The 25862-nt window shown below is 32.0% G+C and overlaps 3 protein-coding genes across 3 annotated transcripts; 2 read left to right on the forward strand and 1 right to left on the reverse strand.

Moving 5' to 3' along the window:
* Positions 1–896: 896 nt before the first annotated feature.
* On the forward strand, positions 897–6371 carry LOC114178979 (sugar transporter ERD6-like 6). The gene is made up of 18 exons (XM_028065150.1): positions 897–1469; positions 1914–1976; positions 2067–2156; positions 2268–2327; positions 2397–2462; positions 2564–2629; positions 2730–2805; positions 3895–3959; positions 4128–4220; positions 4327–4407; positions 4513–4597; positions 5051–5097; positions 5188–5250; positions 5358–5417; positions 5500–5565; positions 5654–5713; positions 5849–5963; positions 6034–6371. Exons 1-18 carry the CDS (start codon positions 1275–1277, stop codon positions 6144–6146), a joined length of 1464 nt encoding a protein of 487 aa, XP_027920951.1. The 5' UTR covers positions 897–1274; the 3' UTR covers positions 6147–6371.
* Positions 6372–8937: 2566 nt separating this feature from the next.
* Positions 8938–18919, forward strand: LOC114175641 (sugar transporter ERD6-like 6). The gene is made up of 18 exons (XM_028060411.1): positions 8938–9137; positions 9250–9312; positions 9405–9494; positions 12892–12951; positions 13043–13108; positions 16181–16246; positions 16351–16426; positions 16854–16918; positions 17014–17106; positions 17200–17280; positions 17413–17497; positions 17610–17656; positions 17767–17829; positions 17910–17969; positions 18076–18141; positions 18236–18295; positions 18445–18559; positions 18650–18919. Exons 1-18 carry the CDS (start codon positions 9000–9002, stop codon positions 18763–18765), a joined length of 1410 nt encoding a protein of 469 aa, XP_027916212.1. The 5' UTR covers positions 8938–8999; the 3' UTR covers positions 18766–18919.
* A 2176-nt stretch (positions 18920–21095) lies between these two features.
* On the reverse strand, positions 21096–24424 carry LOC114175249 (epoxide hydrolase 4-like). The gene is made up of 4 exons (XM_028060020.1): positions 23684–24424; positions 21617–21700; positions 21467–21534; positions 21096–21371 (listed from the first exon to the last, which is right to left on the reverse strand). The coding sequence occupies exons 1-4, from the start codon at positions 24335–24337 to the stop codon at positions 21242–21244; spliced, it is 936 nt and encodes a 311-aa protein (XP_027915821.1). The 5' UTR covers positions 24338–24424; the 3' UTR covers positions 21096–21241.
* Positions 24425–25862: the final 1438 nt, after the last annotated feature.

Consider the following 25862-nt stretch of genomic DNA (forward strand, 5'->3'; position numbering starts at 1 on the left):
AAAGTCAGTCTCATACTAAAAGAATTAAAAAAGAAATAGTGAAAGAGTAATCTTGATAGATATTTTAAGAAAAGATAAAATAAATATGAAATGTCAGAATTTTAAAAATTGCCACTTATAGTAGGTTTCAAAAAATAGTTGCTGACTATTAAACAAAACTTGTTTATTTAATATTGATAATAAAGTAATACAAGTTTCCAACTAATAAAAAAATAATTAAAATGATGTGTCAAACATAACCTATATTAAATATTAAACAATGGTTTATTAAGAAAAGGTTTCATGGCACTCAAGATATCCATCTACATTCAAGAGATGAAAAAGCAACACCTAAATTTTATTTTAAAGTAAAATGAATTTTAACATATATTATAAAGCACTTATTATAATTAAATAAATTATATAAAATAATAAAAACTCCATATAATAATAGTTTCTCGAAATTATATACAACAGGATTTGAATACGCTTTAATTCCTTAACTTTTATTTGTAGTTCTTTGAATTTAAAATTAAATAATTTTAATCATGTAATTTAATAAAAAAAGGTTTGTTTTAATCTCTCTCTAAACATCTTATACTTTAAACCAAACAAATTGAAAGAAAATAAACATGTTAATAACAAGTTATCGTATAAACAATTTGAAATTGATAAAACCACAACTAAAATATTCAATTGAGTTGATGGATTGAAAAAATATTTTTCAAATTACAAAAAGGTAAAATTGTTATTTTAGAAAAACTTAATTTGAAATATAAATACTAAAACTGTATTTTAAAAAGCAAATTATGACACAAAATTTGGCATTCCCCTCGTGCAAAGTGGACTAAACGTTTCAGCTGCCAGTCATATGTTTAAATGATTTGAGCGTGAGTTGGTGACGAGGCTCAGGCTTTTAGATTTGTTACCATTTCCAGCAGAAATTAGTGAATAATTGAGTTCCGTAGGTGGGTGCAAAAATCCAAAACAGCAGCGAGTGAGATCCACCAGATATTTTAAAACCACCATGCGAAAACCAACGCAACCAAAGCAACATAATCCCCTGTTTGGTGGACCGAATTGACAAATTTATTTAAGCACCGAATCTGACGCTTCTAGTCTCTCAGTCACGCCACAAGCGACAACATTCGTCACAGCTCACCACAGCACAGCAAAACAGTGTTCGACATCCTAATCCTCTGTGGGACATTTTCGCGAACACCTTCTGTCTGCGAGAGTAATTTGTTTCAGTTTTCGAGTGCCACTGGTTGGAACTGGTTGGTTGGAGGTTGAGGATGAGTTTCAGGGAAGAGACTGGAGATGCGAGGGATCTTCAGAAACCGTTTCTCCACACGGGGAGTTGGTACAAGATGGGTTCGCGGCAGTCCAGTATCATGGGATCCTCTACTCAGGTCATCCGTGAAGGCGCTGTCTCCGTCCTCTTCTGCGTCCTCATCGTCGCCTTGGGTCCTATCCAATTCGGCTTCACTGTAAGAAAAGACCGAGAATTGTGCATTTACTTGATTTTATCTCACTTTTACAATTTATTGTGCACATGTTTGATTTTATCACAATCGTCAGATTTATTGCTCTACTTATTCTCCTTGGAAAGGACATATTCCTCTTTAGTTTAAAGGTGATAGATAATTTTTAGCTTAGAGAAATTATCAAGAGTTCCAACACGATATACATCTCCCAAAATTATTTGGAAGTAGAACTTAGCCCGCAGCCGTTGTGATTGCCTCTAGTATCTATCATTAAAAGAAGTAGGATAAAGAATTTAGATTTAATTGAGCACGAATAGCGTGTGTTTCATGCAGTCCACCTCGTCTATTGTTGGATAAGATTATTGTTAATGTTTGTTATTATTGGTAAAGGAGTTGGACTGAGAAAAGGTCTATTTTTTAATTATTTTGACTTTTTTTTTGGTACAGTGTGGTTATTCTTCTCCAACGCAAGGGGCTATAGTACGCGATCTAAAGCTCTCGGTTTCGGAGGTGCTACTATGTATATGTGTGTTCTTTTGATTATATTTCCCATGGTTTGGCTTTAAAGTTTTGGTGCTTAATATGTTGATTTTTTTGTAGTTCTCTTTGTTTGGATCTTTGTCGAATGTGGGAGCGATGGTGGGGGCTATAGCAAGTGGTCAGATAGCTGAATATATAGGCCGCAAAGGGGTATTTTATTGGTTTATTTATTTGTTGTGTTTTTGAGGTCAACATTTTAAAGGAAAAGCTATCAATGTGAAGAGTAATTGGTGGTTTTTGGCATGTTTTTTAACATTGCAGTCGTTGATGATTGCTGCAATTCCCAATATAATAGGGTGGCTTGCTATTTCTTTTGCGAAAGTAAGTACGCGTGGTTTAGTTTTGATGCTGTGGCTGTGGCTGTGTAAACAGTAATGCTTTGTTTTGTAGGATTCCTCGTTTTTGTTTATGGGGAGGTTGTTGGAAGGTTTTGGCGTTGGGATAATCTCTTATGTGGTAAATGGGATCAACTTTCTTAATCATTTCTATTGGTTTGTCTTATTGGTTAGAATGCTGAGTGAAAGAGTTCTGTCTTCTGGTTCTTTTGTTTTTGATAGGTTCCTGTATATATAGCAGAGATCTCCCCTGAAAACATGAGAGGTGGCCTTGGATCAGTGAACCAGGTTGATATCTATTGTAGCATAACAATTCTTATAGTTTTATTTATTTTCTTGTTTTAATTGGAGTTTAGTAGTCATTGTTTTTGTAATTTTGCTGGCTCAGCTCTCTGTTACAATTGGCATTCTGCTGGCTTATCTGTTGGGCCTTTTTGTCAACTGGAGAGTGCTTGCTATTTTAGGTAAAGTTCTAGTTATTTACTTGGCTTAGATTTTGAGGATGGATGAATGAAACTCTGAGATACCTTGGTTACAAATTAGTTTCATCAAGTTTTTACAGAAATGAACATAAGCAATTTGTGTCTGCAGGGGATGAGCAACATTTATGAAATAAAGGGTTAAATATGTTTGTAATCTCTAACTTGAACGTAAAATTGGAATTTGTCCGTGTCCCGAACTTTGATACATTTTTGTCCTTAAATTTAAAAAATGAATGGATATAGTTATCTTAACTCCAATTGCGTTAAATTTTTTTACGTGATAAACGGTGCTCTAGACTAACACTTGAGTTGGAACATGTCAAACAGTGTAAATCACTCAAAATGGCAGCCTGAAATGCCATTTAACACATAAAAAATATTTAAGGCAATTGGATTAGGAGGACTATTCTATTTATTTTTAAAGTTTGGAGACCAAACTATATCAATGTTTGGGATGGGGACGAATTCCAATTTCATGTCAAAGTTTGGAGACTAAAAACATATTTAACTTTAAAATAAAATATGGTTGACCTGAGATATGGGAGTAAAATTTGATTGGGGATGCAAAGCATAGATATGATATAATAATTTAAACATATAAAATTAGCATAAAATACAAATTTTAAATCGAAAGAGGGAATCTTATTTTAAGAGTGATCATGAGTTATTATTAACATATTAAATGCTATAATTTTTCTAATTAATATTTTATAACAATGGAATACTTCTACTACAAATAAATGTAAACAAAATGCAAGGTGAAGTTACAAGTATTCAAACTCAAAGTGTCTCCCTACATGTCCAACATGTTTATGACACATGACTACAATTTTGAAGTGTCTGCTAAATGATGTTCTTGTGAAGGTACAAAAGGTTCAGTAGATTCTGGTTTTCTCTTTGTAAACGTTAATGTGTAGAGCATATATTTAAGTGGTTTTCTCTTTGTAAACGTTAATGTGTAGAGCATATATGTACGTGGTTTTCTCTTGTAAACGTTAATGTGTAGAGCATATATTTACGTGGTTTCTGCAACCTAAATAATAACCAACGATGTTATATGATCTGCTGCAGGAGTTTTGCCTTGTACAGTATTGATACCAGGGTTATTTTTCATACCAGAATCCCCCAGATGGTTGGTATGGATAAGTTATGCATTATGCTGATCGAATTTCTGTACTTCTAATCTTTTCTAAAATACTTGTTCCTTTCAGAAAAAGGATGGCAAGGCATTTTATACTCTCGCTGATTATCTTTCTGCTTTTCTTTCATTTTATTTATTTTCCCCGATTGGTGGGGAAGTACAGGCCAAGATGGGGATGACAGATGAATTTGAGACTTCTTTGCAAGTGTTAAGAGGATTTGACACCGACATATCTGTTGAAGTTTATGAAATTAAGGTATTTTTTTGTGTCATTGTTGTGTGGCTAAATTTTGCCAGGTGCAGCTAAGACTTTGTAATATGTGTTTCTGAAACATGCACTGCTAATCATTTCTCTTTTCTAGAGATCTGTGGCTTCAATGGGAAAAAGAGCTGCAATTCGATTTGCAGATCTCAAGAGGAAAAGATATTGGTTCCCCTTAATGGTATGATATGATGCTGGATAAGTTTTTTTCTAAATCCTTTCTTCCCAGCACTTATTGTCTTTTATCCAAAAAGTCAAGCATTCTTTGCTAACTGAGATCATGCAGGTTGGTATTGGATTACTTGTTCTGCAGCAATTATCTGGCATCAATGGAGTTTTGTTCTATTCAACCACCATCTTTGCAAACGCAGGTTTAGATACCAATCAACTGTTAAATTATATTTAATTTTGGATGACAATTTTATTGGTTGGGGATGAGGATGGGGTGGAAGGTGAAAGGAGGGTGATTGGTGTTCAATAATCTGTAGGGTGAAGGGAGTTTTAAAGCTTCAATTACTCAAAATTCCTTTACATGAAGTATAACACGGTTTGAGATGTTAGATATATGTTGGAAATTGTAACTGAATAGCATAAAATCCACTTCATTAGTTCATTTCACTGACTCAGCTGATTTTAATGTCCTAATGATTTGTTTGACCGAAAGGAAAGCAAAAATGGCCAATTCTGATATACTTCAGTCTATCCTTTTTTGGTTGAGTTTTCATACTTGGTAACAAAAACTGATTTTTGGATTTAGATGACAGTTGTAATGCCTCCCAGATTTGAGTTGCTCCTGAAATGGTCTGATTTATGTGTTGTAACAGGAATTTCATCAAGCGATGCTGCTACAGTTGGACTTGGAGCCATTCAGGTTGCATAATAAAGCCTAGACTGCATATAATGTTTAATGCGAATATAATGATTGTGAATTTTGTTCTTATTATCAGCTTTCTTTTTTCAGGTCATAGCAACTGGAATTGCCACATGGCTGGTGGACAAAAGTGGTCGGAGGCTGCTTTTAATGGTGAGTATGAAGCAAAATTAATTCTGTCATAACCGTTTTCTAATATCTACTATAATAAAATATGATTATTAAGTTAAATGAAATTTGATCTCTTATCACATCTGCAGATATCTTCATGTCTAATGACAATTAGCCTTGTCATTGTTTCAGCAGCATTCTATCTAGAGGTTGGTAGTAGTAATGGTACTATCTTAATTCAATTTCAGAAGACTAGCTATGCTTTTAACTATCTTATTTGATTGATACTAGGGGGTTGTATCAGAGGATTCACATCTATTCAGCATTTTGGGAATACTTTCTGTTGCTGGACTTGTGGTATGTTTCTTGGATTTGGTTGGAGTTTCCTTGTACAATTTACAATTTAAGTTTTTAGCATTCGTCTGATTGATCACGAATGTTGTAGGCGATGGTGATTGGGTTCTCTCTAGGCCTTGGACCCATCCCTTGGCTGATAATGTCTGAGGTATGAAACACTTTTAGCATTCAAAACAAATAATCATTATTAGGAGGATGAATTTAGTAATTGTAACATGATTTCAGGTCTTGAGTTAATTGTGTAAATTGAATATGTGGGGTAATTTCTGGGTTGTTTTCTCAGATACTTCCTGTGAATATAAAGGGGCTTGCTGGCAGTATAGCGACAATGGGAAACTGGCTGATTTCGTGGGTTATCACGATGACAGCTAACTTACTTTTAAATTGGAGCAGTGGAGGTGAGTGCGTGTCTTGTATGCTTATATGCTTATATCAATATCAATACAATGCTGACTTGAATGTCTACAGGGACATTTACAATCTACGCAGTAGTAGCTGCCATAACTATTGCTTTTATAGCGAAATTTGTCCCTGAGACCAAGGGAAGAACATTGGAAGAAATTCAGTTTTCCTTCAGATAGATATGTTTTGGGAGAGCACACAGGTAGTCTGTCTTGTTTAAAGGAGTTCAATATCATGTGTTTTTTTAGGGCTTTTGTATTTATCATGTATCAAATTTTCTGTAACAAATGAAGGGGGGTGAAAAATCAATGCAATTGTTCTTTTACTGTACAAGCTACTGATATAATTTTTTTAAAATAATATTGTAGCAAAAGAAAAATGGAAAAAAAGCTTTGTAGTCATAAGTGTATTTCTATTACGAATTGTATTTTTGCCAGGGAATAGGTTCCTATGGTAAACATGGGGTCGATGACTTGAATTACTGCCTAATAATAATAATAATAGTATTCTTATTGCCTAGTTTTGGATGATGATTCTCCTATGTGCGGCTAATCAAATTAAGAAATACAATGATTGTACCACAAATTGTGGTTGTATTCAACGATAACAGCAACAGCCCCCAGAAGTATGTATGATCCTTTTGGGCTATTTTTTATGTATTGTGGAACAATGATGTGGAAATACTGGTGCAGATGGTAGGTAGTATTCAAACAGTTTAATTCTTAATTCTGAATTTATTTCTTATTTATTTATATGCCACTTTATCACATTTCGCCAATCATCCTTCCTACGAAAACAACCATAATTTCTCATTTCCATTTCGTGTTACTGTTTCTTTATCCTGGATTCTACGGAGTGAATATTTATTTAAACCTAAAACGGATGTTTGGGTAGGTGTTTATACTCTCGCCATGTTCACCTTTTCCCTCTTGCTGTCACTTATTTATAGGTGAATATTTCCTCTATTTTTTAGAAAAGTCCATAGGAGATACAATCCGTTACAAGAAAAATACTAGAAAACTTATTCCAGCGCTCTGCATAATTGAGTAACCGACTGAATATTTCCAATTTTACAGCCAAATCTGTTCTGAGTCAATTTAGAACATTTCTACCAATTAAAGAACCGAACTTAATCCAATCTAACAAATTAAAACTTAAAATAAGAAGACTTAATTATCATTTTGGTCTCCTAATTTGTTGGTTTGTTTCGTTTTGGTCTCCTTATTTTTTGTTAGTTCAATTTAGTCCTCTAATTCTTTAAAATGGTATTTCTATTGTTAAGTTGACGTTAATACCGTTTCCATACATGCCACGTGTCATTTTGTGGAATTTTATAATTTTTTGTAATTTTTTTTGTAATTTTTTGTAAATTTTTGTAAATTTTTTTGTAATTTTTTTAAAAAAATATTAAACTGTCACGTGTCACTTTATGGTTATGACACGTGTCAAATTGAGATTTTTTATTTAAAAAAATCATAATGCCATGTGGCAGGTCACGATTGTGCCACCTGTCAAGCTAACATTGTTTTCAATTTCGTCCTCTATTTAAATTTTTGATTCAATTTAGTCCCTCAATGTTTTTAAATGATTCAATTTTGTCCTCTCTAATTTGATAACAAATTAATAATTAAGCTTAATTACAATTTATACATTCATATTAAAATAATTTTTTATCATTTATACATCAAATCTCTCCCTAAATACTCATTTTTTTATTTTTTATATTTTTTACTTGTAATTTTTCACCCTTCAAATTTTGTACACATGTAAAAAAAAAATAATAATTTGAATAGTTAGAAGGAGTAATTTGATCTATAAATGATCTCAAATTAGAGAGGACAAAATTGAATTATTTCAAAAAATGGGATTAAATTGAATCAAAATTGTAAATAGAGAGACTAAATTGAAAACAACCAATGATAGTTTGACACGTGGCACAATCGTGATGTGCCACGTGGCACTTTTTTTTTTTTTAATTAAAAAATTAAAATTTTAAAAAGAATATCAAGTTGACACGTGTCACAACCATAAAGTGACACATGGTAGTTTAATTTTTTTAAAAAAAATAAAAAAGAATTAAAAAAAATTACAAAAATTATAAAATTTCACAAAATGACACGTGACATGTACGGAAACGTTGTTAACGTCAGCGACATGGACCAAATTGAATCATTGTAAAGAATTAGAAGACCAAATTGAATCAACAAAAAATAAGAGGACCAAAATGAACCAAACCAACAAATTAGGGGACTAAAATGATAATTAAGCCAAATAAGAATTATAAAAAACGTTTAAAAATAATTTTTTAGTTTGTCGTTCACCCACAAAAATTTATCATAAATCATCCAAAACTAAGCTTATACTAACCTTATCATAAATTCCTCTATGTGCTTATATTATTTATTTTTAGTATTTTTTATTTTAGTTAGTGTTCACTAAATAGAAATTAATACAAATATTTATTTAATAAAGGATTAAAAAATAATTTTGCATTTTTTTAACTTTTTTTTTCATTAAAATCACCTTAAGGATTTGATTTTAAGTTTCAGGATGCATTTTGCAAAACTTTTTTTTTTTAATATTGGAAGCAAAATTTAGAGGTGAACATTTGTAGATTTAATCCAGTTTGGGATAATGTAAACATTTAATTCATAACCCAACTTGTAATAAAATGAGTAATAGATTTTGCATTTTCCTTTTCTGTACTGCACATTCAATTAATGACAACCACATGGCAGAATTATATCCAAAAATGAATAATAACATAGACGGTATATGCACCTTGTACAGGGCAGAGACAAGGTCATGGCCATAGGTTCCTTAATGTTTTGGTCGCCACATATTTATCTCACATCCAAATGACTCGGACATTTAAGATGAAACCTAGCTCCACTTTACACTTCTCAGATCTCGTTCCTCTTTAGTTTCTTACAATCTCCCACATTTTTTTTTTTGGGATCAAGTTAGTGTTTATTAGCGAAAGCTTAGGAATTGGAACTAATAATCTAAGAACTTTGATTAGTGCTGAAGCTATGCCATTTGCGGAGTACCATGAGGATGCTAGGAACGTTAGGACACCTTTCGTCCACGGCTCCGCTGGAAGTAACAATCTCTTTGTTGTGCTATGCGTTCTCGTCGTTGCATTGGGTCCTATCCAATTCGGTTTCACGGTGTTTACATTATACATCACAATGCCCTTTTCACTCTCCGCTCCTTTTTTGTTTTGATTATTTATTTTTGTTTTGGGTTTGCATTGCCTTCTTCATTATATTATTCATACAGTGTGGTTATTCTTCTCCAACACAAGTTGATATGATTCGAGATCTTAATCTCTCAATATCAAGGGTATTTAGTTATTAGATTTCATATGGCTTTGGATCTTAATTAAAGATATTTTTCATCAGATTACTGATTTGTTGAATATCTTGTTGAGGCAGTTTTCAATGTTCGGATCTTTATCTAACGTTGGAGCAATGGTGGGAGCAACGGTCAGCGGCCAAATAGCGGAATACTTCGGACGTAAAGAGGTATTATACTATTACCAATATGTTTTGGTCGTTTCGGACATATTCCAATTTCAACAATTTGTGAAGAATTTAATACCAAATGTTTTCCTATTATTTTTTGAGTTTTTTTTTTTAATTTTGTCTTATCAATTTTAAATTTAGTTTTAAAGATTAATGGAAATGTAGTTTTTACTGTGTGATATGTGCATGGACATGACGTGATTTCATTAACAATTGTGATCCTATCATTTCTATGATAGAGATGTTAAAACGGGTAACCCAGTCCGATCTGGTCCGACTCACCACGGGTTGATCACTTAATGAGTCAACTCAACTCGTGAGTCAAAAAAATTCAAATCTAGTCCGGCTCACCACGGGTGGATGGGTTAAATGAATTGGTTCATTGACTCACCTAATTAAAAAAAACAATTTTTTTCTTCTGTCTCAACAAAAACTAAATTATAATTATGATTAAAAACTAAATAAACATTAATAAAATTCAAATACAATTCAAAAGGATGTTAAACTCTAAAATCACAAAAATACAAATTACCAATGTGTTTGGCTAAAAAAAATAATCTAATGTGACTCAGATGCAAAACACAATATAATAAAAAAACATTTATGTAACCCTTTATTTACGGGTTAGTGAACCATCTCGGCTCACCACGGTGTGTGAGCCGGGTTCTAGGGAGATCAGGTCAAAAATTAACCCGTACTGAAATTTGTAAAAAAATTTTAATCAAATTCATCCGAATCCGTGGTGAGCTGAATTGACTCAAGTTCCAACCTATTATTTTATTGGCTGTACTCTCCGCATATTTTTTACATCTTTTGTCTTTCGTACGAATCATCATAATATAATAGGGACACTTTTACTGGTTCTTCTGGAGAGATAGTGAAGCTAAGATAATGAAACTTTTTGCACTTTCTTCATTCTCGTTATACTGGTTGTTCTCGTGGAATCTAAATATTCATGCAAAAAGGAAGACCAGGAGCTGGTGCCAAAGGTGTTTCAATTTGTGTAACCCTCCCTAGTTTCAAAGCGGTTTTAATTGTTCAAATGATGATATTATAAAAGGACTAAATCTTTCTCCGGAAAACCTAAGTAGAAGCATCTGGTGGAACACGTATAAGTTGGAGGTTCTAGATTTGTCTAGAAATTTCCTAAACTAGGGCAGGTACCAGGTTGGTTGTTGTTAGTGTATTAGCTTCTTTCTGTTTTTTCTGTTTTTCTTTCGATTACCAGACTGTTTTTGTTTCAAACAACAAGTTCAGTGGAAGCACTAACCTCACTTCCCAAAGCCGTCCCTTTTCATGGCTGCAAAATCTCAATCTCTCAAACAACAGGTTCAGCAACCAAGTTCAGCTCTCTAGTTTTCCAAACCTTAAAATCATCAATCTTTCGCACAACAACCTCACGACTTTACCTTCCAAAACCTTTCCAATCTACACCTTACAAAGATTTTGAAATCAAACTCTATTTTTTAAATGAAAGAGAAAGTAAAAAATAATTTTATTGTTTGTTTGAATGATATAATTTAAGAGAATAATTTATTTATTTGAAAATTTTAAAATTCTTCTAAGGAAAATAATATATTTGGATGAAAAAATTAAAATTAAGGAATTAAATAAAGTATTTCAAATAATTAAAATAGTAGAATTTAAAATTCACTTAAAAAAGAAATTGAAATATTGAAATTTTTCGAGTTATAAAATTTTTTATTGTTTAAGGATAAAAAAAGTTCACCGATTCAAAAAGTTGAATCGAGTCGAGCAGAAGGTTGATTCAATTCAGACCGAAGGTCAAATTGAGTTCGTCCGAGTCAAAAGTTAAACAGAACTAACTTATACTAAAGATTGAATTGGGTCAATCCAGATCGAAGATCAAACTAGACTGACCCAACTTAAAGGTTGAACTAGTCCGACCTGACCTAAACCGAAATGAGTTAAAACTTTAACATCAAACTTTCATCTTTAGGAATATAAATCAATGTCTTATACTTGAAAACTCTCAAGTGACCATAAAAAGATTTTTGTGCAAGTTACAGTTCATCTAAAAGCATTGCATTCAATGATCCTAAAGGTGACAAATTTATTAGATCAATTATAGTTCTCACCACTTCACACCAAAATTATTTGGAAACTTTTACTCGAGAAAGTATACTTCTAACTTTCTTTGCAATTGTTTTGTTTATTTAGTTACTCCATTCATCTAATGAATTTCACATGTATTTTCATATCTTATTCCATGAGTTTTGCAATATGTCCCAAATTGACCAATATATTCTTTGTTATTATCGATTCTCAAGCATTCACTACTATAAAAAAACATTACAATAGTTATTTTATATATTTTACATTGGGTTAGTCATCGATATAGATTTATGCGAAGTAGAAAATAAAACACTTTTACATCAATTCATATACTGATGAGATATACAAACAAATTACAACGATTATATATATTGCATTGGTGTAAATACAATTTAAGGCAAAGGATATATTACATCTTTGTAGGCTCAACCTATGTAATAATATGTTCAACTTAGTGGAGAACAACAAAAGGAACATACATATTACATTATTTAGGTCTATAATTGATGTAATATCCCTTTTTACATGAGTTAAGGTCTCTAATATGTGTCTTCTTTTTAAGATATTTGATAATTTTATGATTTTCCTAATTGACAATTCACTTCACATAACATTCAAATCTTTAATTCAATATTGAACAAGAGTATACTTTAAGATACATAAACATTTAAGTGTAATAGGAAATGACAATGTTTAGGTACCAAACATGATTTTAAATTCAAACTAATATTACTTTCTAATACATTTTCCTAGAAAATATCATGCACGAAACAAAAACTCTTCAATTGTGTATGTAAATAATAAAGATAAACTAAACCCTTCACTTCCAACACTGGATGTTATTTTATTATGAAATCCATAAATTAGTGGCTTTATTCTTTGCCATCTGCAGCCTTAAAGGAGCCCAATTGAATGGCAGTATGAGTTTGCACCACTTTCGATAATCATACACTGAAAAATCAACACAAACTGCAGTTTCCCACTATCCTATGTAGGTTTTCATTTTGTTTTCCTCTTTATTTTCACTTACCAACAGTAGAAGTAATTTATGGGAGGGTGCACTAGATCTAGACTTTTAAATGATGTGAGTCTGTTAGTTACGATAAGAAAAACTACAGTATCCGATTATTAAAATAAATAAATATCATAAATTCAATCAAAAATTATAAAACTTTTTATTACTCAATAGTCACAAAATTTAATAAAAATTCAATTAAAAATATCTAAAATTGTGAGAAACTTAAAACTTAATTAAGTTTAAAATTAATAAAAAATTAATTTCTAATTTTGAAATTTAATATTTTGGCACGTTGAATTGCAGTCACTAATATTCGCAGCAGTCCCAAATATATTTGGATGGCTCGCCATTTCTATAGCGAAAGTAAGTATTAACATTTGAAGTTTGTTGGCATAATTTAATTACTTTGTTATTAGTAATGACTTGGTAATCATATTGACTACTATTGTTCTAGGATTCATCGCTTCTATTTATGGGAAGATTAATGGAAGGTTTTGGCGTGGGAATAATCTCTTATGTGGTAATCCTGATTTCCTGATAGCTCTTTATTGGTTCCTTGATTAATAAATATCATAGCAGTAGCTAGGCATGGTTGAGATTTTTAGAATTTAGGTTTATATTTTTATTAAACAATATTTCAATCAAATATATAAAAGTCAAAATCAATTTTAATTTTAAATAAAGTTTAAATCGGAAAAAAAATATTTTGCGATTTTGTTTAGATTGGTTTTATGACTTTTATCATATAAAATGGTATGGAGAGTACCAAGTAGCATGGATAAAAAATTTAAATTATATTACTTTTAAGTCTATTAAAATGAATTTATCCTAAATTAAATTCATATTTTGGAATTTAAGTCCAATCTACTTAATTGAATTTGGATTACATTTAAATTGGATATTTTTTTGGATTTTAAAATTTCAAAATCAAGGTGTATTTAAGTCAAGACAAGACAGTTGAGGATCAGGTTGAACCAAGTCCATACGGATCCAAAGTTAAATAAAGTCAGTCTGAATCAAAGTGAGTCGAATTGCTTAAAATAATGAGTCAAAGGGATATAAGTAGAGATGAGTTTGTTCGCGCCAAAGGTCAAGATGAAGAATCGAGTCAAGTTGACCCATGCCAAAGGTCAAAGTGAGTCGATCTAGTTTAAAGGTTAAACTAAGTCCACCTAGATTAAAGGTCAAAGTGAGTCAGCTCAGGCCAGAGGTTAAGACGTGTTTGTTGAGATGAAGGCCGAGGCAACTCAGTCCGAACCAAATGTTGAGTTGAGTCACCGAAAGTCAAGGCGAGTTAGTTTGGACTTAAGGTCAAGAAGAATTAGCCTTGGTCAAAGTTTGAGATCAGTCGATCCGAGCCAAAGGTCGAGGCGACTCAACACCGACCAAAGGGTAGAATGGAGTCATTATGGACCCATGATTAAGCTGAGTTGAGCTACTATAAAGGTTAAGATGAGTTAGTCCAGGCCAAACAATTGAGATGAGTCGACTTGATCCTAAATTCAAGTCGAGTTAGTCCGAACCAAAAAATCAAATTAAGTAGGCTCAATTTGAAGGCCAAGATGAGTTGGTATGGGCTAAGGTCGAGTCGAGTCAACCCAAAGAGTTAAGCTGTGTTGACTTGGTATGAAGGTCAAGATGAGTTGGCCTAGGCCAAAGAATCAATACAAGTTAGGCTAGGCTGAAATTCATGTTGAGGCGGCTCAGATCGAAAGTTGAGTCAAGTCGACCCATGTCAAAAAATCAAGCTGAATTGGCCTAATATGGAGGTCAAGATGAGTCATCCTCAGCAAGAGGTTGAGTTGAGTCATCCCAGGCTAGAAGTCAAGCTGAGTTGACCAAGCTAAAGTTTGAAAGAAGTTAGTCCATACCAAAGGTTGAGGTGAGTTGATCCGAACTTAAGGGTCACCGAGTCATCTCAGGCACACAATTGAACCTAGTCATGTTGTGCCCAAGGTCTAGGTGAGTCATCTTGGGCCCAGGGTCAAGTTAAGTCAGCATGGACTCAAATCAATTTGAATTGACCTGGGCTTGGATTGAGCTAAGTTGACTTGGCGCCAAATCGAGTCAAGTTGACCTAGACCCAGGTGGAGCAAAATCAACGTGAGCCTAGATTAAGTCAAGTTAGTTATGGCCAATGTTGAAGTTGGGTTGTCCAAACCCAAGTGGATCAAATCTATAATGGATCTATAATCTAGTTTCATTATAAATTTGATCTATAATGGATCCAGATTATAGATCAAATCTATTTTATTGCATTTATATTAGATCTTGAAAAATCTAATCAATGACCATCTTCAACTTCAACCGTAAGGAACAATAGATTTGTCACCTCCAACAAACTCGAGGCAAGTTTCTTCTTGCACCTCCAAAACTTCCTTCTTAGATCCCCATATAAATAAGTTTTCCATTTTGTCCTTTTTAGATTACACGATTCAGAAATCATTTTTTTACCTTCAAATTGTACAATGCACAAGTTAAAAATAACTTCCGGATTGTAGAATCTGGAAGCCAATTTTTCCTTAAAAAAACTCTAGATTATGCAATTCAAAAGTATTTTTTACTGTTTTGAATTGCGGCGGTGCAATAAGAAACTGTCCAAACTTAATTGTACAAGCCCAATGTGAAGACCAAGCCCAAACAAATAGCACATAAAAAATTTGCTTGAGGTTAAGAACGAAGAAACTATTCCTTTTCCATCACTAATGAGGAATCTGAGTCCAAAATCATCTAAATTGTTTGAACAATATGGCAACTCCACCAGTGAAAAACAAACTCATGCTCATGAAAAACCAGGAAGAATACAAAAATCGCGAAAATACGACTCATTTCTGTTTCATTTTCTATCATGCACATATATACATTGAATATATAGTTTCATCCCATTTTCAGTATCTTTTGTACAATTTATATAAAACAAGTGTTTGGTCTTTTTTGAATCATAAAATAACTATTTATCAAAAGATTAATCAGGATTTTAATTTTTCCACAGTTAACATAAATACTTTTTTTGGTTTTTATTTATACGTTCTTTTATTCATCAACTCACATTCACATATCTTTCTCTTTCATTTCTTCAAGTTCCTATCTTTCTTTCTCATTTGATGACAAAACATACATCAGAAAACCGTTTTACTTTTATATGTAGTTTGAAAAGGTAAGAATTTTATAATAATATACTCCTTCTTTCTAGTCTTTTGTCAATAATATCCAAATTAATTTCTTAACATTTTTTATATAAACTAAATTATTCTTTCCCTAGTTTTCTTAAAAAAGTTCTTTGAATACGAATCTTTATTTAAGTGAAATAAATATGAAAAAAAATATAACTTTAAACAAAAAAACTTTACTTAAAAAGTTCAGGTGCATAACCAATACACCTAAATCAAAACATTAAATACATTAATTATGAGAAAGAATTAAAGTTTAAAAAATATTTTTAAGAAGTAAAATGTTTCATTAATATTAATAGTAATTTAAAAATAAAATAAAATCACGTAAAAAGTATGAGGAGTAAAAATCTCTTACAAATAATTGGTGCAGGTTGTGACTTTGTGATGAAACTAACTGGTAAATTTATATGTATGTTTAGGTACCTGTTTATATAGCAGAGATATCACCTAGAACCTTGAGAGGCACTCTTGGATCTGTGAACCAGGTTAGTTAGGTTTAGCTAGGGAACCTTATTACATCTATTACTTTATATATCCAACTAATTATTCATAGATATATATAAATATACTTATCTTCTTTTTTCTGTAGCTCTCGGTTACTATTGGGATAATGCTGGCTTATTTGTTGGGCCTTTTTGTCAATTGGAGAGTTCTAGCAGTATTAGGTGAAAGTTTAACTCTATATATCTCTACTGTCAAATTAATGAATAATGTTCCATGATGGAGACAACGAGATGAAAAAAAAAATGTGACAACTATGTAGAGATAAAGTAAAAAAAGAAAAAGAAAAAAAATAGTTTCATGTATATGGGTCAATTAAGCTGAATTAGGGCAAAAAAAAAACCCTAAAAAAACAAGAACCTCCATGTAAACAAAACTAACCAATATATTTACAGATCCAAGTTATTTTACATTTTTACTTCAAATAGGGATCGGTTTATTTACAGCCATCGTACATTATAGATCTCTTGTACAGAAATTAAAGAAAAATGGAAGTTTTACGACTAAAACATGGACAACATTTATGAAAGCTAAAGATGAAGACAAATATTTGTTAATATAATGAAGAATTCGCTGTTCCTTTTTTGGCAGGAGTTCTTCCCTGTGGAATATTAATACCCGGGCTATATTTCATTCCAGAATCTCCTAGATGGTTGGTATGGATCATACAAAATATATTATATAATAATTGGATAATTTCTATTATTGTTTGCAATCTCTTCGAATTTCAGTTTTCTTTCTTAATGTGTAGGCCGAAATGGGCATGATAGAAAAGTTTGAAGCCTCCTTAAAATTTTTACGAGGACCCAACGTTGATATTACTATGGAAGCACAAGAAATTCAGGTCCTTCATCACACACACACACACATAACTCAAAGGCCACTCCATCTTCACTTGGACCACACTTTTTAATAAGACGTTTAATTATCATGCTAGGGTTCTCTGGTGTCGAATAACAGAACAGATACTTTACAGTTTGGAGATCTCAAGAGGAAAAGATATTGGTTTCCTTTAATGGTATATATATGAATCCACTTTGGTGTTCTTCTTCGAATTTATCATTGTTTTTGCTATAATTTTGTTTGGTCGATATTCAAAATGAAATCTTCTGAGTTCTGCTATCTGGGTGCATGTGCATGCACCTTGCAGGTAGGTATTGGACTACTTGTGCTCCAGCAACTTTCTGGTATCAACGGTGTTTTTTTCTATTCTAGTAACATATTTGCAAGTGCAGGTAATTAATTAAATACTTTTTTCTATCAATTATTTATCACTTTCGGTGTAATGCCACGCTTTGTATGAATATATAAATAGCAATATAATAGATATTTGAGGTGGTATAACAGGAATATCATCGAGTGATGTTGCTACATTTGGACTTGGAGCTATGCAGGTCATAATCTACACACGCTCTATAATAGATATTTACTTTATGTGAGTCTCAAATTGTGAAGCTTGTAAATTCTAATTATTAATGAACTTTTTTAATCTTTCAACGCATAGGTCGCGATGACTGGGATTGCTACATCCTTGGTCGACAGAAGTGGGAGAAGGATGCTCCTAATAGTGAGTATCAAGACAACCAACTATTTATCTCTTGAAAAATTAAAAGTTTAATTTACATTAATTAATTAATTCCATTGCAGTTATCCTCATCTATAATGACACTTAGCCTCCTCCTTGTAGCTACCTCATTCTATTTGGAGGTTGGTAATCCTAATTAATCACTAATTTGAAGCTGATCTATTCAGCATTAAAGCTTAATTGGTATAATGTTTGTGTTAAATAATAAGTTTCCTTTGTTGAATCCAGAGAGTGGTGTCAAATGATTCTGACCTTCATCAATTACTAGCAATGCTCTCAGTTATGGGGCTTGTGGTATGTATGATTTTATTGATTTAGCAGGGTTCTTTCATTTCATGCTTCGTATTTTCTGTACATTTTCAACTTGATCAAGTGTGTTTCTGTTCAGGCTTTGGTCATTGGATTTTCTCTAGGCATTGGACCAATCCCCTGGATTATAATGTCTGAGGTATGCAGAAACACCTCTTTCCGCTTATAGAAATGTGTTGAATCTTGTATTTATTTATTTTTGCTAATGATAATTAACAATGGTATAATTCTCTTTGAGATATGTAAGTATATTGTCTCCTAATAAAATGACGATGATGTTGGTTTCAGATACTTCCACCAAATATTAAAGGCCTCGCTGGAAGCACAGCTACGTTTTTGAACTGGTTCACTGCATCAGTAATCACCATGACTGCAAATTTGCTCTTGAATTGGAGCACTTCAGGTCTCTTTCTTTCTCTCTATTGTGTTTGTTTATTCAAAGTTATGGTACTTGTAGTTGTGATAAGACTGAGTAGTGTGTGGTTGTGAACAGGAACATTCACAATTTACGCCATTTTTTCTGCCATCAGCGTTGTTTTTTCGATACTTTTGGTTCCGGAGACCAAGGACAGAACATTGGAAGAAATTCAGGCATCGTTTATTAGATAGAGGGGGACCATGGTGAGAGCCACGATACAGAACAACCACTTTTGGATTTCTATCTACATCAAAATTTATTCTCAAGCACCACCTAATTATTAAGTTATAGTGCCACCTTGTAACCCTCAACTAACACAAATTATTACACTCACTGCTTTTAAATCAAAAAGCCATTTTAAAATAATGAGATTAAATTGAAAAAATCAGATCAAAAAGCTATTAAAAATTTGAGATTACATATTCATCTCTACTATTATGTAGATTTTCTTACTTTTTAGTTTGATATTTGTTTTCTCTCTAATATCAACTCATATATATGTTTTTCTATATTACAAAATCTTAGCATGGAGTAAAAAGAGTTTAATACTTGTTATTGTTAAACATTTTAGATAATATTGTTGATACGTGTTTCGACTTAGAAAAATGATTTTTTGACTACTAAATTTTGACAAATTTCTCTTACAACCTTAAGTGACATTTTTTAAGTGGTTCACTAGTTTTTCATTTTTTTATTCTTGATATTCCAAAACCACTTAGAAGATGACACTTCATATTATAAGAAAAAATTGTTAAAATTTAATAATTAAAATATCATTGTTCTTCGACTTAATACAGACAAATGTAGAGTAGAATTGATGGAAGTCACCCCATATATTTTATCAAAAAAATAATTAAGTTGTTAAATTTAAAAGAAGAAGAAAACTAGCATTCCAAACAAAAATTAATCAAAACATATCTTGAAAAATGATTCCAAAGGTTATTATGTGTATTGTAAGTATCGATCCAAAAACATTACTTAGAGTTTAGTATGTGTTGCTTTGTGAGAAAATGTCGAAAACATATGCTATCACGGATAATTGTCACTCTCTGTTTAAGTGGAGACTGAATTTTAATCAATAATTGTGTTAAAATATCAGTTAATGTTAAACTCGAGTATTTAGCTTCCTATTAAGAAATTAATTCCATCTCTTTAATTTATTTTGAGTTAACGAAATTTTAGTTTTAAGAACTTTCACATTAAATATTCTTTTATAATTTTATTTTCTATTTTAATTTTAATAAAAACATATATTACCTACTAATTTTTAAAAGCATATTCACTCATACACTTAATATTACCTACTAGTTTGAAGGGCTTTACGCCTTAGATATTCCAGTTTCATTTTCCAACTATTAATTGGTGGCTAAATATTATTCACATAATATTTTTATATATTTCCTTTTGTTTTTTTCATATTATTCGTCTTATCTAGCATCCGTTTTCTTCTCTTTTTGTACAAATTTTACACAAACAAATACAACTAATATTTCTCAACAAATTAAATATATTTGAGAAATAATATTTCTTCAATATTTTATTTTAGAAATATAGTTGGAAATAGCCGATTGTAAATGCTTTTAATATACTATTTTATTTTTATTATCAGTATAAACCTAAGTCTAACATTAAATATTGTTGGGTATTAGGATCCCTTTCTATGCAGAGAAAATGTCCAAAACTTGAAAGGCCAATGTGTCACTTAACCTAGTGGAGAGGAGGCTATAAAATAAAGAGAGAGGCGAAACAATAAAGTCAGAACACACTGAAAGCTCTAACACATAGAGGGAGAGGTAGAGGGAAATTCTCTCTTGTTCTTTTCTATTTTGAAAACTTTGTTGTTTTGTTATTTGGTTTGGTGTTGGCACTCATTTGTGCTATTAATTGAGACTCTTTTGTACTCTTGTTGATCATAATGGAGCTATTTCTTTGGTCTAGACGACTCGTGGTTTTTACCCTTGTTTTGAGGGATTTTTCCCGTTAAAAATCGTGGTGCTTTTATTTGTGTTTTTGGTGATCTATTATTGTTGCTCTTTGATTATTGCTCCTCATAGATTCTTGCAAGTCAGGAAAAATTATATCCGCTGCATTCTTTATTATATTGTTTGTGTTATTGTTTTTCCCATCAAATATGAATGAAAATATTGAACAATATTTAAAGATTAACATTCATAAACTCAGGTTTTGAATCAGAAGTCATTCATAAACTCAGGTTTTGAATTAGAACTTTTGTCAATTTTCTTATGTAAACAAACTAAAATCTCATCGACATTGAATCTATCTTATGAATCCTCTCATCTAAAGACCCGTCATTTAAAAAATATGTATATATAAAGAATTTTTATTGTATTTAATTATATGTCAACCAAAAAGAAAAATACAATCATATGAATTTATCAAATAAGAGGTTGCAATAGTTTTGCTCGAGTTCATTGCTTAACACAGTCTTTTATTATTTTAAAAATTTAAGAAAGAAATACTTCTTTTTTTGTCTCAAAAAAGTAAGTAAAACAATTGGAAAAGGAAGGAAAGGAAGGAACATAATAGGAAAAGCAGTCTCTAGCTGTTCAGAATACGACGGATAGAGACAACATAGGTATGAGATATCTCCATCTTAGGTTAAAGAACAAGATATCACAACTGAGAAGATAAATAGATTTGAAAACATCAATGATTTTTGGCCAAGAAGGAAGCAAGAAAGTTCTTGAGGCATCTATTGTAGACACAGGGTCGCTCCAGCTGAACAAGGTGACCAGCTTTCTCTATGCTTTCAAGCGTTGTGCCATCCCCTAGTTCTCTGTCATTTCATACATCACTCGCGTTAATAATATTTCAGTAATAAACAACAATAACTATGGTATTGATTTTGTTTTCTTCTATCTAGACCCTTACTCTTTCATATTTTGTGCAAGCTCCAGTTTGAAAATTTGATCATTCTGGCCCCATAAAAGATGTATTCTCTGCAAAGGAAACATGAAGGTCATGCATATATGCAAAACCTAGACCTACCTCTGCAAATTACTGCTAATAATTTTTAATTACCTGTGGAAAATTGGGGGTGGTCGTATTGCTAATTATTAATCCCTCCAATAGTTCACCCCGTTCCTTTCTATTCGAGAACATCACCTGCAATAAATAAAATCATTATTTTCAAACTTAGGTATCTAATTGTCTATTTGGTGAAGGTGGTTGAACTAATAGACGTTCTTCTTTTCATCATTGTCTCCACAAAATCATGGCATCTTTTGTTATTTTCTGTATCAAAAGAATCGTTTTGTAATCCAATTTGCTGAGCCTCACCCCTTTAAAGAAAAGGTACTATTTGAGGCTATTTTAATATGGTTTACTATGATGAATCCAGTTATAGATCTCCTTTGGGAATTTCCACCAAGTATATCTAAACATACAGACCCCACTCACTTATGTTGTCCATTTCTATAATCAATGGACACGTTCTTACGAATTTGGGGAGGGTTACATCTTCATCACCTATTGATGATATATCATATAGGAGAGTACGTGGCCTCATATTTATTTTAAAATAACCACGAACATAAATGAATGCACCTACATATCAAGTTCCAACATCTAAGATCATTATGATAAATTTAAAATTCAGGTCCATTTTCTTATCAATTTTTTTTTTTTTTACTAAAATGCATTGATATGAAACAAAAGAATTTAAAATCATAAACTATGTAAACAAAAGAAGATATTTTTGTTACTTAAATTATAAAAATAACATTCTGGCCAGTAAGAAATATATTTTATTTTAAAAAATAATAATACCACTAGTAAATGTTAATATATATATTTATATATTTATATTTTACGTTATGATTTTTTATTCTCGTAATATGAATTGCTATAACATTTTTTTAGAATATGTCATGTTTCATTAGGATTACATAAGAATCGTAATTCAGGTTTAAATCATACATTAAATTATGGATGAAATTGTACACAAATCACGCTCTGGTAAGGGTTAAGTTATTTTAAAATATCTTAAATTTGATTGATTTTTTTGCACAAAAACTTAATAAAGAGAGAGGCTCAATGGTCTTCTTTTTCCCTCCACTCATGCCCACTTGCTATGTTGCCTTCTTCATCTACACTACTAGTCATCACTTATTTCTATTTTTTTTTTTTCTCATTTCTACTTAAACGAGAGTATAAATGTTGATGGTCCCTTAAATGTTCCCTTCAACTTCTTAACATGTGTTAGTGTTACTCCTTTGTTGGTGGTCCTTTGCTTGCTTTAGATATGTTACTTCTAATTTCTTTCTTTATAAAAATGGATAAGTAAAAAAGAGAGTTTGATATTATTTAGAATTATTGTGAAAGTCTTCTTATTACAAATAAACTATAAATAAAATGTAATTTTTGTTCTCATGATGGAATGACATGATAAGGATGAAACATTATCTTGTCAGAAAAAAATACAGATGTTATCCATTGTGAAAAAAATAATATAAAAGAAGTAGGAAAATAATAAGTGTTCTCTAACAAATAACAATAAATGCATTGAAAAATGTATAATACAAGATAAGGAAGAAATTGAAAACATTGAAGAAGGAGGACAAATTTTAATAGAAATGAAGATGAGTTGACTGATCTAGATCTTAAAAAGAAAAAAATATGTAATTAACATGAATTATTTGAAGACATTTTTATTTCTTAGGATCTTTAGTGTGTATTGCAGTAATCACAACCATAGTTATGATTGAGTACTCTTGTTTTTTTATTGTAGTAATGAGAACCATAGTTATGATTGTAGTAATCATTTACTATAGGAATTTTAAGGTCCAACCACAATTTTATGTTGTTTATGTATTTTTTTTAATGTTTATGATACTTTGCTTATGTCTCAATTCAACTATCATGTTAAAATAATTAATAAATTCTTATGAAATTAAGCTTTGAAAAAGGCTATCAGTTTTATGATATTTATACTATAAGTTATTTTTTATTTTTAGTAAAACCATTTAAAGTAATAAATAAATTTTTAGATAGTATAAAAGTAATGCCATTTTTAAGTATAGTGTAGAAAAAGAATAAGAATGAAATACATAACCGAAATAAGGGATAGATATAGATAGAGAGACATACCTCAAGAAAATCTTTGTGCAAACGATGGGGAAACCAGAGTTTTTTGTGAGCAGCGACGGACAAGAGGGCCTTAAGACCCTTAACAGAGGTAGGCAGCAAGAGATCCGAAGAAGAAGAGAACCCAAGATGTTCAAGTGAGGCGGCGCTGAGCGAGTCCGACATGGCCAAAACGGACCCAGAAATAACCATTCCTTCAACCATTTCAGGGTACATCTCAGCCATCTCAAACGCCACCATTCCCCCATAACTGAACCCAACCACTATGCATTTCTCCACCCCAAGTTTCCTTAACGCCCTCGCCAGACACTCCGCTTGAAACCTTGGCGTCCTGTCGGCTTTATCGGTCACGGACCCTCCGAAGAACAGAAGATCCGGAACATAAACAGCGTACTTCTTCGTCAACGCCCCCACTTGGAACTGCCACGTCACGATTCCTTCCGCGGCGAAACCGTGCACCAGAACCACAATGGGCTTGCTGGGCTTCGCTGCGATTGTGGGCTTTTCCTCCTTTTTCTTGGGCTTCGTTATGGTCTCTGAAGGGACCCAGAAACTCATCACGGTCCCCGGCTCAATCTCCACCGTGTACGGCCTGATCCCCGCCATCTTCATTAACCCATGCAGCAATGGCCTCTGCGCTGCAACCAGGTTCACCATTTTCTCTCTCTCTCTCTGATCACTCTGCGTTAAGCTGTGAAATTGTGGATAATGGAGAAGGGTTTATATAAGAGAAATGTTAAGTTGGATTAGTGGGGTTTGGTGCTGGTTGTTATCACTTGTCATACATACTAACGAAGGACATTTCAACACATTGCTGGCAGATACTTGTCGCTCGCTAACTGTATTTTTTTTGTTTTTTGTCAAGTACAAAAGTTGTAAATGTAACAATATACACTATGGTCCCACACTTAATTCTAATTGATTGGGTGCACTAATATAGTTAAAGGTCTTGTTGAATATTATGATGAAAAATTAAACATAAATTAATTTAATTTGAACTCTCACAAGAATTTATAATACCTCTTTTATACGTGTAGAGATGAGAATTAAGTATGTCCGTACATGTAGTCTTTCGTAAGTAGAGGTAGAAATAAGTGTGTGAGTTAGGTATTAAGAAATGTGTTTATTTGACTAACATCTCAAGCAAGCAATTGTTGGGTGAATCTATTTGATAAAAATGAGTATGATCCATTGATCCCACATGAATAAAATCTAAGCAAAGGATTTGTGCAGCTTTCTTACACGCAATCTGGATCGTGTATAGATTATTGTGAGTAGAATATGTTGGCTTAACAAAGTTGTGTTGTAGAACATACAACAACTTTGTTTAGTTTTGCTGAACCACCCCATCGCCTAATATAATGTTTTGCCCATCCGTTTTGGTGAGAAATTATTTGTGGACTTTAAGGCATCTCTCCATCTTGGAATTTGACTTTCACGCTTGAAAAGATGGTGATGGGTATTGTTGAATATGATTAATATAAGAGAATCCTTGTATGGAGACACAACTACCATGTCATATTTTATGTTTCAAACTACCTTTTCGCATGAAGCTTTTTTCTCGGATCTACCTTAACTTAACACGCTTCTTTTCTCTCTCGTTATATTTTGGGCTGCCTGTTTTTTGTTGGGCCTCTCTGTCTTTCGTGTTCTGGGTTTCAATATAAATCCATTCTTACCTTTTATCTCACTTCTAAAAACACTCTCATACAATAACAAATATGTATAATTTTTCCCCTAGTGTTTACCTTCTTCTTCCTTATGTCAATGCATACCATAACTATGATATGACATCAGAGCGGCTTAATTCTGCTCTACTACGCAGCTCCAATGATTCTTGATTTCTTTTTCTTCTCTTTTGAAGCTTCATTCTTTTTATCTCTGTTTTTATTTCATGGAATTGAGCAACATGGATACATCATCGATTCCATCAAACCCATTTTACTTGCATCCAGGTGAGAATCCAGGCTGAACAAGAACAAGCACATCACTAATTTACTGCTATTGAGGATGAAACATGTCAAAAGTAGCAACGGGTAATATTGCTTTTGTTCTGACAAAACCTACAACTAGAGTAATAAGTGCAGGTTTAGGTAATACTCTTGTTTTTTGTAATTTAACATGTTTCTTAAGATTCATATTGATACCCACTTAGTTACTGAGATATATTATATATTATGAA

This window comes from Vigna unguiculata, chromosome 3 (genome assembly GCF_004118075.2).
Source record: "Vigna unguiculata cultivar IT97K-499-35 chromosome 3, ASM411807v1, whole genome shotgun sequence".
In the NCBI taxonomy this organism is placed as follows: Eukaryota; Viridiplantae; Streptophyta; class Magnoliopsida; order Fabales; family Fabaceae; genus Vigna; species Vigna unguiculata.